Source organism: Silene latifolia, chromosome 10, assembly GCF_048544455.1.
Source record: "Silene latifolia isolate original U9 population chromosome 10, ASM4854445v1, whole genome shotgun sequence".
In the NCBI taxonomy this organism is placed as follows: Eukaryota; Viridiplantae; Streptophyta; class Magnoliopsida; order Caryophyllales; family Caryophyllaceae; genus Silene; species Silene latifolia.
In genome coordinates, this window is record NC_133535.1 from 4,210,069 (window position 1) to 4,223,102 (window position 13,034).

Genomic DNA, 13,034 nt, shown 5'->3' on the forward strand with positions numbered 1-13,034 from the left:
AGCTATGGGAGCGCGTAAGCAGCGCTTAACATTGTCTCTTTTTGTATTTTATTTTTATTGAACTGTGAATGCAGGTAGATGTATGCCAGAAAAGCCTTGTAAACAGAAGCTAGCTGGTGTGGCAATGTATTATTTTCTCTCATCTTCAATTGCAGGACAATGCTGTGTTTTTATTGAACTGTGAATGCAGGTAAATGTATGCCAGAAAAGCGTTGGAAACAGAATGTAGCTGGTACGACAATGCGATGGTGTTCAGTCTCTGTATTCAACTTAATGTAAACGTTTTATTGTCTTGTTACCTGTACTCTAATCTGTCTGTGTGGTTTCAGAAAGATGCAAATCGAGAGGATGGCAAATGGTGAGTAGTCGAGGTAAGGTGACAGTTGTAAGTATTCTTTTTATCGACTTAGTCGCTTGGTTACATTAGTGTCTTTTGGCTTTTATTTAGCTGGAATGGATGTTTTTTTCCTCTTTTTTTTGGTGTAAGAGGAGGATCAAGAGCTAATACAATACTCCCTCTGTCCCGGTCATTTGTTGTCCTTTTCCATATTAGGGTGTCTCAGTGAGTTGTTGTCCTTTCTATTTTAAGAATGAACTTAATGAACAATTTGATCATTCACAATCAATTTGTTCCACTTGTCATTTAGTAATTAGCCCCTTCCTCTTTTCTTGGTCTTTGTGCCAAAACCAAAGGACAACAATTGACCGGGACGGAGGGAGTATAAACGAAAGGGACGGAATTTTGAACTGCGACCTCCTCAAGCACTAACTCAAGACGTCTTTGGTTCAGTTGAATGGATGTTGTCATGTAATCGCTGAACATTCTTATGCCCCAGGTCTTGTCTCAGTTGTGTGCAGCTAGCTGCCTGTTTTCGCTGTTTGCATTCCGTCATTCATCAGGCATATGCTTCGCTCCCATTTACTTCTAACTCTTTTGTGCATGCCTTTTTCAGGTTTTGGTTATACAACTTTTTATATTGATTTTACTGGTGTTTTGATCTTGAAAATGATCTTCAGGTTAATCATCAATCGGGACTCGGGAGACACGGCTGCAGAAGGATTATCAAGGCTTTTCGTATCCGATGAAGGAAGAGCTTCAATCTGCCCGCTTTTCTCTTGATATTTTATTATTTTAGGTTTAATGCCTGTATAACTCGCCATACCCCAAATGATGTAAAATTTTGCAAATACAACTCTGTTAAACCCGTCTCTTCGATTGAGCAAAAATTCAAAATTCTTTATGGAGATGAAATAAATCACTACGGTCCTTACATTATACTATTATAGTACTAGTCAATCAATACAAGTCTCGAGACTGCAAGCTACAGCTATAGCAATTTGATTCGTATTGATCTTGCATGAATTACACACCGGTATTTTACCAAACCACAAATAATCTGACGATCTCTGCCAAATGGTATCTCGACAATTGGCTTTGATTACCGTGTTGACGGCTAGTACATTAAGCATGCTCCTCTTTCTTTACAAGAAGTTTACCTTCAAGAAAATCACAAGCCTGAATATCAATTCCAAGTTGCTTTTGTAGCTTTCTCACGACAAAAACTTCACGCTCTTCACATACGGTCACCACCACGCCTTTCCTTCCAAGTCGCCCTGTTCTCCCTGCCCGGTGTGCATAGTGGATTGAGTCAGTCGGTAGGCCGAGATTGACCACAAGGTCACATTCGGTGACATCTAATCCTCTTGCGGCCAACTCATTGGTGACTAGTACTCGTATATCTCCGCTTTTGAATTTCTTCAACACGGTGGACCGTTGAAGCTTATTAAGATCCCCATGGAGTTCAGCCGCTGTCATCCCACGAGCCTCAAGCTTGTGAACCGTATCCTTTAGCTGTTTATTTTGGTTCATAAATGCGATGACACACCTCGCGTCCAAGGCATGAACACATCTTCTCAATGTATCCACCTTGTGCTGCAAGTGAGCAGTGCAATAATAGTGTTTTAATAGTGGTGGCATGCTCTCGGACGCAGCTTGTGACGGTGCCTGTGTCTCAGGCGGAGAGCTTGGGTCCATTCCTGGTAAATTCACCCGAGTAGGTGTGGGGACAGATTCAAGTGGGCCTACATTTTTAGCGCGGACCAGTAGAGGGTCCCGACACCAGCTCTGAGCGGCTCTCACTACTGAAAACGGCACAGTGGCCGACACCATGACGGTCTGACGCACACTTGGCGAGCCTGCCCCCGATTTTCGCCCAACATGTTCTAGAATCCGATGCATGTCTTCACGAAAGTTGAACGCAAGAAGTTCGTCTACTTCATCTAAGACCAAAAACCGACAACCATGAGTATGAAGCTTCCCAGATGCACTAATCTCGGAAATCCTTCCGGGTGTCCCAACAACAATGACAGGCTTGTTTTTCTTAAGCGCTTCCTCCTGCCTCGCTCTATTAGCACCCCCTACGAGTTGCTGAACCAATCTCTTATCAGGACCCAATAGTTTCTCAACCTCCCGAACAATCTGCATACCGAGTTCCCTTGAAGGAGCAACAATAACCGCTTCCACTTCCTTCCTTTTGCCAGAATCCTCAACACCAGTAGATTCCCTCTTCAAAGGGCCCACTTCTGAGAGTATTGGTAATAGATACGCAAGGGTTTTTCCGGAACCAGTGTATGACTGAATCACAGCATCATGTCCTTTTATAATCGTCGGAACAGCACTCGATTGGACATCGGTTGGCTTTGTGAAACCCTCTTGTTCAAGTCTCTTTAATAGCAAGGGTGGAAGCCCAAGCTCGGGAAACGACTCAGCAGCAAACGGGGCTGCTTCTATTTCAAGGGATTTCCTAGCTTCCTTGACTTTAACCATTTTCGGCTTGATTTTAGCCTCTTGAAATTGAGAATTCAATTGCTCGAGTTCATTTTCGGCCGGAGAAGTCAGCTTGGGTGCGGTTTCTATAAGAGAATCCCGCTGGCTACCTTTACTTACTATACTTTCCTTCACCTCATCAACTTCACTACGGAACCCAAGACTGGCTAAAGTGAGAGGCCCGCTGTGACGTCTCAACTTACTAAAAAAACGCACGTCCCTTTGGAAACAAGCAGTCCGAGAAACACGCAATAATCTGCCAAATGGTACGGACTCACCCACAAGGAAAAGCAAGCGTGATGACACTATTGCTGGCATCTTCCTAGCTAGTGCAAGATCATATACCTACAAAACACTCAGTCTGTAAAAACCACAACAATTACGAGTAAAAACCAAAAACTGAAGCATCAACAACAACAACAACAACAACAACATCAGAGCCTTAATCCCAAAATGATTTGGGGTCGGCTGACATGAATCATCCTTTAGAACCGTCCATGGATGAACGCACACCTCCAAAAACTGAAGCATCAATCCTAATTAACGTTTCAGAATAATTCACAAGTACTAAACCCTGTGAAGAATCATATCGATATTATCCAACATATTATATCTTCAGCAGCAATGTTATCAGACTTCACTACAAGAAGGGCGGATTTATAGGGTTGCGCTAAACCACAAGAAAATTGAAGATCAATTAAAAGTCTAAAACCACCAAAGTAGCACTGCCTACTCGATTCTGTAGCCAAGTAACCATCTCCAGTGTTCAAGTTTGTGCAATGTGAAGCTTGAGTACAACAGTTCACAGTGGTACAGGTCATTTGCTTCGATTAAGGCTCGTCTTCCCAGTTCCCATCCTTCCCCTCTAAACCCACTTCCAATTAGTCACCAGTCTTTTAAGGGATTATACTAGGGTAATGACTAATGACACCGCCACTCTGAAATATACTCTGCCATTCGTTCTGTGAGAGCATTAGTTAAATATTTGCACTTTTTCATATACATAAACGAATTGCATACTACTCCCTCCGTTCCGGTCAGTTGTTGTCCTTTGGTTTTGGCACAAAGACCAAGGAAAGAGAAAGGGGCGAATTACTAAATGATCAAATTGCTCATCAAGTTCATTCTTAAAATAGAAAGGACAACAAATGATTGAGACACCCTGATATGGAAAAGGACAACAAATGACCGGACAGAGAGAGTAATATATTTTCGAGTGATGTTATCGACTCCCTATAATTACCCCCACAAAACCCACAAATTTAGTCAGCTTAACACCAATTAACAACTTCAGCTCCCACCCAAATACATATTATCAATAAAGTTATCATCTTTTCTAAAACCCTAATGAAAAAAACTACCACAAACACTGAAACTCAACGGTACTCAAATTATATTGTGTAACAACAACAATATTACCCAGTGCCTCCCGAGTTCCGGAAAATTGCAGGATAAGAGGGTCGGATATACGAAAAAAACATTATTTTTAATTAAATTAGACAATTAAGCTTATTGTATCTAACCCATTACTTTTCATAAACAATCCAACAAATTCTATAAAATCAAATTACAAAATTAAAAATCAAATCAGCTGGGCAAAAAGAAAACTAATTATCAAACATAGAAATTAAATTAAAATGAATAATACTCGTATTAATTTTGGAAGACATACCTTTGATGAAGTTCTTATCCTTGTAAATGGAACCCTCTAAAACGCGCCACACTTTCACCAGCAATAAAACAATCAGTAAACCAGAAGAACAGAAAACAGCCAAGTTTTGTTGGGCTTGTGTTTAGTTACATTGGAGTATTGGACTAAGAAGGTTGGATTTGGGTTGTTTTATGTGGTGAGTTGGGCCATAACAGAGTAGTATGCTAGTGTTTCAATTTTCGATAATTATTGAGTAAGATCGTTTTACTGCTTAAGATGAGCTTCTCAGGGAGTATAAAATAAACACAAATTCTAAAATAAGCCAGTCTTACACTCTTACATAGTCTTTTTCTATAAAATTTCATTTATTTATTTATTGTTAATCATTTATAGTTATTAATAAAATAGTTTTTTTTTAATATAAATAATCTGTTTTATAGTGTAAGTCCGTCTTACACAATAATTACTGTATATCAAATAGTACTACAACTCTATCACAAATCACAATCTCATAATATCCTTGTATAAATTTTATCATTTTAATAAAACTCGGTATGACACAATTAAATTAGAGGAGGTTGCTAATAAAATTTAGTATCATTTAATTAAATTATTCTATATTTTTTTAAAATGAAAAAATTATTTCATTAATATAAATTCATACTCGCTATGGAATATAGTAACATATGTCAAGTTCGATCGAATACAAATTCACAAATTCTCATTTGTGACGGCAATATCCGTCACAAGCTTGTGACGGGTCAAATAAAACTCACTTGGAAAGATAAAGACAAGTTTTTTGTGATTATCTAGCCACTTTTACTTTTGCTTTATCTATCATGTGAGTGATATTTGACCCGTCACAAGCTTGTGACGGATATAAATTACAGTGCATCTTGCTTCAGACCATTGTTTTTGGTCTGAAATAAGACGGAAAACATGTTATCATTTGACAGTAAAATATTTGTATTTTTCTGATAACATGTTACCATGATTTTTTCCCATTATTTTCATGGTAAAAAGTGACAACTCTAGTAATAACATTTTGTAGATTTACTGTTTACATTCTCTTAAAAAATGACAACATTTTGTAATTAATTTACTAGAAGAATCACATGCTTGCATAAAGGTCCACTCTTCGATCAAAGATACTATCAACAGCCCGCCAATACGTATGTCACAGATTACATCACTCATTCCCTCCAACGAAAGGAACCTCAACCGAATCCTCCCATCAAACAAACAGTCAACAAATCAAAAACAAAATAGTCAACAAACACAAAGAATATATAAACCATACCCAACACATTTTTCTCATTTCTTCCCTAACACCACCAATTTATTTATCCCTTCAATTCAATTCTTTAATTTACAATATCGATAATCCCCTCGTCACAAATACTCTTAAAAACGCGATCGACTAAGCATTAATTAATATTTCTGGCGCATGAGCAGGATAATACGAGCGACACGATCACAAACCCGAACTAGAGTAATGACGGAAGCCGTAGCCGCTACAACCACTGAAACGATGTCGTCTACAACCGAGACGACACCGTCTTCGTCAACAGTTACGAGAAAGTGGACGTGGCCTTCTCTCCTCCGTTGGATTCCTACCTCCACCGATCACATCATCGCGTCGGAAAAACGCCTTCTTTCTATCGTCAAGTATATATTCTCTCTTCCATTATTTTATTATTTTTTATTCATGTAAGACGGTTTTACACAAGACGTTTGTAAAACGAACTTGTCGAATTGTGGATCCGTATTACGAAATGTTTGTATAAGACGGTCTTATATGAGAATTAACTCGTTGTTTATTGATGCTGTTGCGTAATTCGGTTATTGTTGTACCTTCAATTGTCTAATTTGGTAATTAATTAGATTAAGTTTAATTTTGGATTCTATTTTAATTGATGTGTTTGATTTTTTTGGTAAATTAGGGTTCTGTGAATTTTTAAATTAGGAAATTTTATTTTTTACCAATTTTGATTGATGAACAGTGTAGCGTTAGCTGTGTAATTGCTAGATCAGTTGGTTTTTTTTGTTTATTAGAAAAGTTTTGATTTTTAATCATTTTTATGCAGTTTTATGATTGAAGAGCTGAATTTTAGTTGTAAATAGCTGAAATTTATTGCGGATTTTGATGATCAGTTGAGTGTAAATTGTGATGGAATCAAAATGATTACATAGAAAGCTGAATTTTGTCGCGAATTTTCGTGATTAGTTAGTCAGTCCGTCTCATCGAAGACAGCCACTATCCGTCAGAAGCTGAAGACGGGTCCTCTTATAAGCTGAAGACAACCACTATCCATCACAAGCTGAAGACGGATAGGGTCCGTCTTCAATGAGAATTTGTGTTAGTTCATAGGAATGGCTAAGTTTGATAAGAACCGAAACAATGTGATTGAGTGTATTGAACTTTGTAATATGTGATGGAATCGAAAAAACTACTCAGAAAGCTGAATTGAGCCGTAAAATTTCGTGATTGTTATTAGAAATACCTAAGTTTGGTAAAAATTGAAAGTTGATTGTACATTGTGATGTGGTTGAGTGTAATAATAAGGGGATGATTTGGTTTTGTTTTATACAGAACGCCGTGTGTGGTAGAGCAAGTGAATATAGGTTCGGGACCACCTGGTTCGAAGGTGAGGTGGTTTCGGTCTACAAGCAATGAGCCTAGGTTTATAAACACGGTTACATTTGACAGCAAAGATGATGCCCCTACCATGGTTATGGTTCATGGATATGGTGCCTCTCAAGGCTTCTTCTTTCGGAATTTTGATGCATTGGCTCGTCGATTTAGGGTTATTGCTATTGATCAACTTGGGTAAGCAAGCCTTTTGTTCAACGTAATTTTTTTTTCCAATTTGCGTGTGCTTAGTTCTAGACTTCTAGCTTCTAACTTAGTAGAAATTCGTCAGAAAATTATATTGAAAGGATATCTTAAGTTATTAACCATAAGTATATGTATCAATGGAATTACTCTCTAGTATATCCGCTCTCGTCCTATATAGTAGGGGAGAATAAAGTTCGACGGATTACTTGTCGCAAGATGGCTTTTAAAGATGAAGATGGATGGCATGATTTTTAATTCCGCCGTGCTTAAAACTTTTCTCTCTTGCCTTGTAGTTGGGGTGGATCTAGCAGGCCTGATTTTACATGCAAAAGTACAGAAGGTTAGTAATCATTTTCTTGTCATATTCAACTCTATTTTCTCACACGCTGTATGTAGCTGTCGTCTTCGTGGTCAAATTCATTGAATGTTAAGATGGACTTGATACATATTTGGCTTCTTGAAACTTTGTGGCACTTCTTTAATGCGTTTTGTTTCCTTACCACAATGCAGAAACTGAAGCATGGTTTATCGATTCTTTGGAGGAATGGCGTAAAGCCAAGAACCTCAATAGTTTCATTCTTCTTGGGCATTCATTTGGGGGTTACGTTGCTTCTAAATATGCTCTCAAGGTTGGCTGTTTTCACATCTTCAGATTGAAATTTAGTTGAGGAATGTTACTGGATTTTGTGTCTAATAAGTCAATGCATAACTATGTTCCTGTAGCATCCTGAGCGAGTCCAGCACTTGATTTTAGTTGGATCAGCAGGATTTTCAGCAGAAACAGAAATGTCAGAGCGGCTCACAAAGTTCAGAGAAACATGGAAAGGAGCTGTCTTGAATCATCTCTGGGAGTCTAACTTCACCCCTATGAAGGTTGTGAGGTATTTTTTTTCTCCTTTCTCCTTTTTCCTTTTCTTATTGTTCATCATCCACAAGCATTTAAGCGATGTTTTGAGAAGATTGATGGTGTGTTATTCATGTAAGGACTGCTTTCAATGCATCATTCACTCTGTAAAGTAGATTGTAAGCTTATGTTATTCTATTTAGTTTTCGGAATCCTGATTTTCGTTATTTTGCAGAGGGTTAGGGCCTTTTGGTCCAAATTTGGTGCGTAAATACACTAGTGCCCGGTTTGGTTCATATGCAACTGGCGATATGCTAAGTGAAGAGGAGTCAAAGCTATTGACTGGTAAACTTCATACATTTTTCATTGACCGACTCTTTGTTTAGATGGAGAGGATTGGATGGATGGGAGAAGAACATCTCCCTTATGTGGGTAGTAAATTGGCTGAGGAAATAAAGGGGAGGGAAGGAAAACTTTAGTTCTCCATTCCCCTTTCCCTCTCCTCCCCCTCCCTATCTGAATTTCTATCCAAACAAGCGCTTTTATGGCTACAAATTTACGACTGATGAGTCAAACTCTTAACTTTTTTGTTTGTTATACAGATTACGTGTACCATACATTAGCAGCGAAAGGTAGTGGAGAGCTGTGCTTAAAATACATATTCTCTTTTGGAGCATTTGCAAGGAAACCACTTGTCAACAGGTTTGTTGTTTTCAGTGACGTTCCTCTCCATCCCCTCCCTCCAATACTCACGATTGTTTTCATTTGTTGCACGCATGAATTTTTGGCCCTTGGAATGGGTTTTAGTAAGGCAATCCATTCTGTTCCACCCGGACAAGAGCCACATAAAAATTCAAGTCATTGACAACCTAGTAAAACATTATTCTTAGTATGTGGAAAACGATGAAAACTATTACAGAAGAATAAGAAGGTGGGAGTCATTGTGTCTTCAGCGCTTTTTTTGCGCTAGATAGACATTATTAGGCTGTGCATGACTTTCTTGGGTTCCATTACACCATAAGCAATGAAAAGTATCAACATGACAGAATTACTCTGTATTATTATTCAACATATAACATTTAAGTTGGGTTTCTTGTCTACTCGGTGACAAACGTTTATCAATTGAAGCTTTTATAACTTGTACAAATTCAAGAACTAATGTGTATATGCGCTGAAGAAATTCACCTTGCAATTGTCATGCGGTTATGCTGTGTGCTAGTTACTTCAATTCTTAGGACTCTGGTTCTCCAATGGCTAATGATGATCATAACTATCACTATATCTTAACCTCGAGAATGCTCTTACTTCCAATGATATACCGATAACTCAATTGTAATTGTAGCTTGCTTTACTGATTTCTACTAGTTGAAACAACTGAATGGTACTCCATGCTCACGTCACTTTTCTATAAATGCAGTGCATCAGAATGGAAAGTTCCTACCACATTTATTTATGGTTATGAGGACTGGATGAGTTACCAAGGCGCTCAAGAAGCCCGTAAAAGTATGAAAGTCCCATGTGAAATCATAAGAGTTCCTCAGGTTTCTCTCTCTATTCGATCTATCTCTTTGTGCGTTTGTAATCGCAGATCCAGAGAATGTTGTTAATGGGGTACTACTGATGTTTTCAGTTTTCTATGTCATTATCATATAAATAAATAAGTGTTCAATGATTCCAGAATAAGAATGGGTAAAATGAACAAATGTAATTGTTTTACCGTATCCTGGGTAGGTAAAAATGTATCCGCTTATGTGTGTGACATCGAAGTATGAGTGCGATCTGTTGATTTACAGTCCAGAAACAGGAAGATCTGAATTTGAGTACTTTAAATTGCAGGGAGGGCATTTTGTGTTCATAGACAATCCAAATGGATTCCATGCAGCAGTACTCTATGCTTGTCGGAAGTTTCTTTCACCGAACCCTGACAGTGAACCCTTCCCGGAAGGCCTCACGTCTGCATGATGAAACCTGTATGTTTTAACTATCGCCTGCGTAGATATTTGTATGGAGTAATGTTTATTTTCTAGCTGGGGAGCTGTTGGGTTAGAATTCAATCATTTATTTGTATGGAGTAAATGTTTATTTGTCACAGTTCCGTCATGCATATGCACCAATAAACTCAGGGCAACTATAATAATCTCGTTTAGTTTGCCCTTTTTATTACTTCTGCTGTTGGAAAGGTATTTAGATGTAGCTTCTTTTGCAAGATTTCGCACCAATTCTTTTGGATCTATGGTATGGCTAAATTTAACTGTGAATATTAATGTTAATAGTACTTGATTCTTCCTCTGTAATCGATACATCTCTTGTCGAAATCATCTTTTACTCAACACCTGCAACAGACTCATGCCCTTGTTACTAGTAGTTGTGCAAAATTAAGTCGGCAGTGATTAGGGTCCTCTGTATCTGAGACGGGTATGTGCATGTAGTTGTGTACACTACCAAACTACATAACCGTTGAATGTTGTACTGTTTGTTTATAGTAGGATTAGTAATAGAGTTGTACGCATATAGCGGTCTCAAACACCACCCCATTCTTATCGGAAAAAGTTGTCTATTTGGACAAGCTTCAATTACTTGGGTTAGGTTGATGTCGAGACACGCAACAGTATAATAAGACCATGTACATGTAAGACGGTCATTTTATTGGTAATACTCATCTTTTTCTGTCAACGAAAAAGTGTGTAATACCTTATAAAAGGACCGTCTCACACTCTAAGACGTTTTTACACGATAATTGTCGCATTATATGCGATTTTGCAACAGAGTTTAGTATTTACTGCATCAATAAATGTATAGCTAGGGAAATACTGCTATTTTCCACCCTATATATGATGACATGCATGCATTATTGTGCTTGGACACTTATTATTACATTTTCAACAGACGTGAGAAATTGTCAGTGACATTATTATGATGCTGATGCAGTGATGCTCTACTTGCTCATGCAAAGTATGCTTCTGCTCTTTATTATGCCTGCTTCTCTGCTTTCTCTCTGTTGCATAACTCCAGTTTTTGGATTCTTACTTGGTATTCGGCCACGTGAGTACTATCCGTTGTGTTGTGCGACGAAGAAAAAGTGAACGAGCGATCACTTTTTTTAAAATGGTCATTTTTTAGCATAAAATGGTCACTTTTTCCATTATAGTATGCTTTGTAGTAGTTTTGTAAGTGAAAAATGTGAAAATCATGGGATATTGGGAAAGGACTCGTAATTCACGAAAGACAGAAGTCCGGTCGTCAATTTATTGAATGCTTTTATTTTTGCTATTCATTATTTCGAAGTTATAAAATACTCTTTTAGTAAGTAAATGAAAATGTATAGACAAATCTTGCTGTATAGCCAACATATGCATGCATGCTGAGCATGTATGTTTTAGGCAGTAGATTATGATAAACTGGAGACTGGAGGTGCACCTTTAATCCACTATGCTGGAGACGATTCAAAGTTTACGACTAAGCCAGAGACGGTTCTACTCAAGATAGACATTAACTAATCAAGTCACTCAGGTTGACCGTGGGTCAGGCACTCGGGTTAAACAATGGTCGGGTTTTACAAGGTGGATATTAGGTTTGGGATTAAAGTCATGTTGTGTCGTCGTCTGGTTGGTCACAGGTAATGAGGTGAAGGTGAATCCGATTCGGATCACTGTAGGGTCAGGTTCTTAAGCATGCAGACATGCAGTATTATCTTGGTATATTTTAAGATTCGCCGAACAACTCCATGATGATGCTATCTTAGATGCATTTTTATTTAGTATAGTTATAATCCAACTATCCAAGCAATATTAGTATATGATCTTACTTTGAATATTATTATTAAACTAAAAAGCGTTACATTTATTTAGTATAATTAAAGCTATAGAATCTTACTTTGAATATTGTTAAAACTATAAAGCAGTATCGAATCATCCAATAAGTGGAGTCCTATCTAGGACTGTTCACTCAGTGGTCCGGATCAAAGACCAGACCGGACCGGACCATTTAGTCCGGACCAGACCGGACCGAATTTTGTTTGGTTCGGTCCACAGTCCACCTATTTACTTTACTTTGGTCTTCGGTCCGGTCCTGGACCAACCCGAATGGACCGCGGACCGGACCATGGACCGAAGTTATGTAATAAAAGAATTTTTAAATTTGTAATATTATTGATTTTATTTTCTACTTTGTTTACACGTATTATAAGATGTGTAATTATGTAGTTAAATCTCGTATAAAAATAATGTTTTTTATTTTGATCATTACGAACTTCTCGAGTTCTAGTTTTATATGGTAAAACATGTCAATGACAATAATATTTGGTCCATTTGGTCCGGTCCGGTCCACGTGTTTTTGTGATCCAGACCGGACCGGATCAATATTAATATGGTCCGGTCCTCGTCCACCTCTTAACCCTTATTTGGTCTTCGGTCCAAAGAGTTTGGTCCGGTCCGGTCCGGTCCCGGACCAATGAACACCCCTACTCCTATCAAGTCACAAGCACTTTGAGCCGGTTTCAATTCGATGAACACATAAGATTAGTAGATTACCGATTTAACTAGACCCGATAAACGGGTCAATTGGGTCGGGTTCGGTTTCTGGTTGGTCGGGTTTGCAATAATTTGGGCCTGGTCGGTCAGTCATTTTCGTGTGAGGTTTTTTCAAGTATGTTAGGGATAAAAGTCAGTTTTGATAATAAACATTCGGGTCGGCTTAAATAACTTCGGGTCAATTCAGATTTCGGGTCAGATTCGAATTCTCAATTTGGATTCCGGACGGATCAGTTTTTATAACTAGTTCGGATCGAGTCCTTGTAATTGAACCGAACTTTTACCCGCTCCCATCCTTAGTCCTTACCCTACTCATTATTTCTTTTACGAGACGATTTTAACCC

The 13,034-nt window shown here is 38.2% G+C and overlaps 2 protein-coding genes and 1 long non-coding RNA gene across 4 annotated transcripts; 2 read left to right on the forward strand and 1 right to left on the reverse strand.

Annotated features, from left to right (window-relative positions):
- Positions 1 to 377: 377 nt before the first annotated feature.
- On the forward strand, positions 378 to 1,276 carry LOC141604771 (uncharacterized). Its single transcript, XR_012526213.1, has 2 exons — positions 378 to 900; positions 1,018 to 1,276. It is a non-coding gene; the product is annotated as an uncharacterized LOC141604771 (long non-coding RNA).
- Positions 1,198 to 4,632, reverse strand: LOC141604770 (DEAD-box ATP-dependent RNA helicase 47A). The gene is made up of 2 exons (XM_074423261.1): positions 4,500 to 4,632; positions 1,198 to 3,172 (listed from the first exon to the last, which is right to left on the reverse strand). Exon 2 carries the CDS (start codon positions 3,143 to 3,145, stop codon positions 1,463 to 1,465), a length of 1,683 nt encoding a protein of 560 aa, XP_074279362.1. The 5' UTR covers positions 3,146 to 3,172; positions 4,500 to 4,632; the 3' UTR covers positions 1,198 to 1,462.
- Positions 4,633 to 5,715: 1,083 nt separating this feature from the next.
- On the forward strand, positions 5,716 to 11,992 carry LOC141604772 (putative 1-acylglycerol-3-phosphate O-acyltransferase). Of its 2 annotated transcripts, XM_074423263.1 has the most exons (10): positions 5,799 to 6,146; positions 7,072 to 7,308; positions 7,611 to 7,657; positions 7,828 to 7,946; positions 8,041 to 8,198; positions 8,397 to 8,506; positions 8,764 to 8,863; positions 9,579 to 9,702; positions 9,998 to 10,131; positions 11,048 to 11,992. In XM_074423263.1, the coding sequence occupies exons 1-9, from the start codon at positions 5,926 to 5,928 to the stop codon at positions 10,121 to 10,123; spliced, it is 1,242 nt and encodes a 413-aa protein (XP_074279364.1). In that variant the 5' UTR covers positions 5,799 to 5,925; the 3' UTR covers positions 10,124 to 10,131; positions 11,048 to 11,992. The 2 variants fall into 2 exon arrangements, with proteins under 2 accessions (XP_074279363.1, XP_074279364.1); XM_074423262.1 differs by lacking the exon at positions 11,048 to 11,992 and having other exon boundaries at positions 5,716 to 6,146; positions 9,998 to 10,376.
- Positions 11,993 to 13,034: the final 1,042 nt, after the last annotated feature.

Coding starts and splice junctions, on each gene's coding strand:
- LOC141604770 (XM_074423261.1), bottom strand. CDS start 3,145: ATGCCAGCAATAGTGTCATCACGCTTGCTTTTCCTTGTGGGTGAGTCC.
- LOC141604772 (XM_074423262.1), top strand. CDS start 5,926: ATGAGCAGGATAATACGAGCGACACGATCACAAACCCGAACTAGAGTA. Junction 6,147..7,071: donor CGCCTTCTTTCTATCGTCAA/GTATATATTCTC, acceptor TGTTTTATACAG/AACGCCGTGTGTGGTAGAGC. Junction 7,658..7,827: donor TACATGCAAAAGTACAGAAG/GTTAGTAATCAT, acceptor ACCACAATGCAG/AAACTGAAGCATGGTTTATC.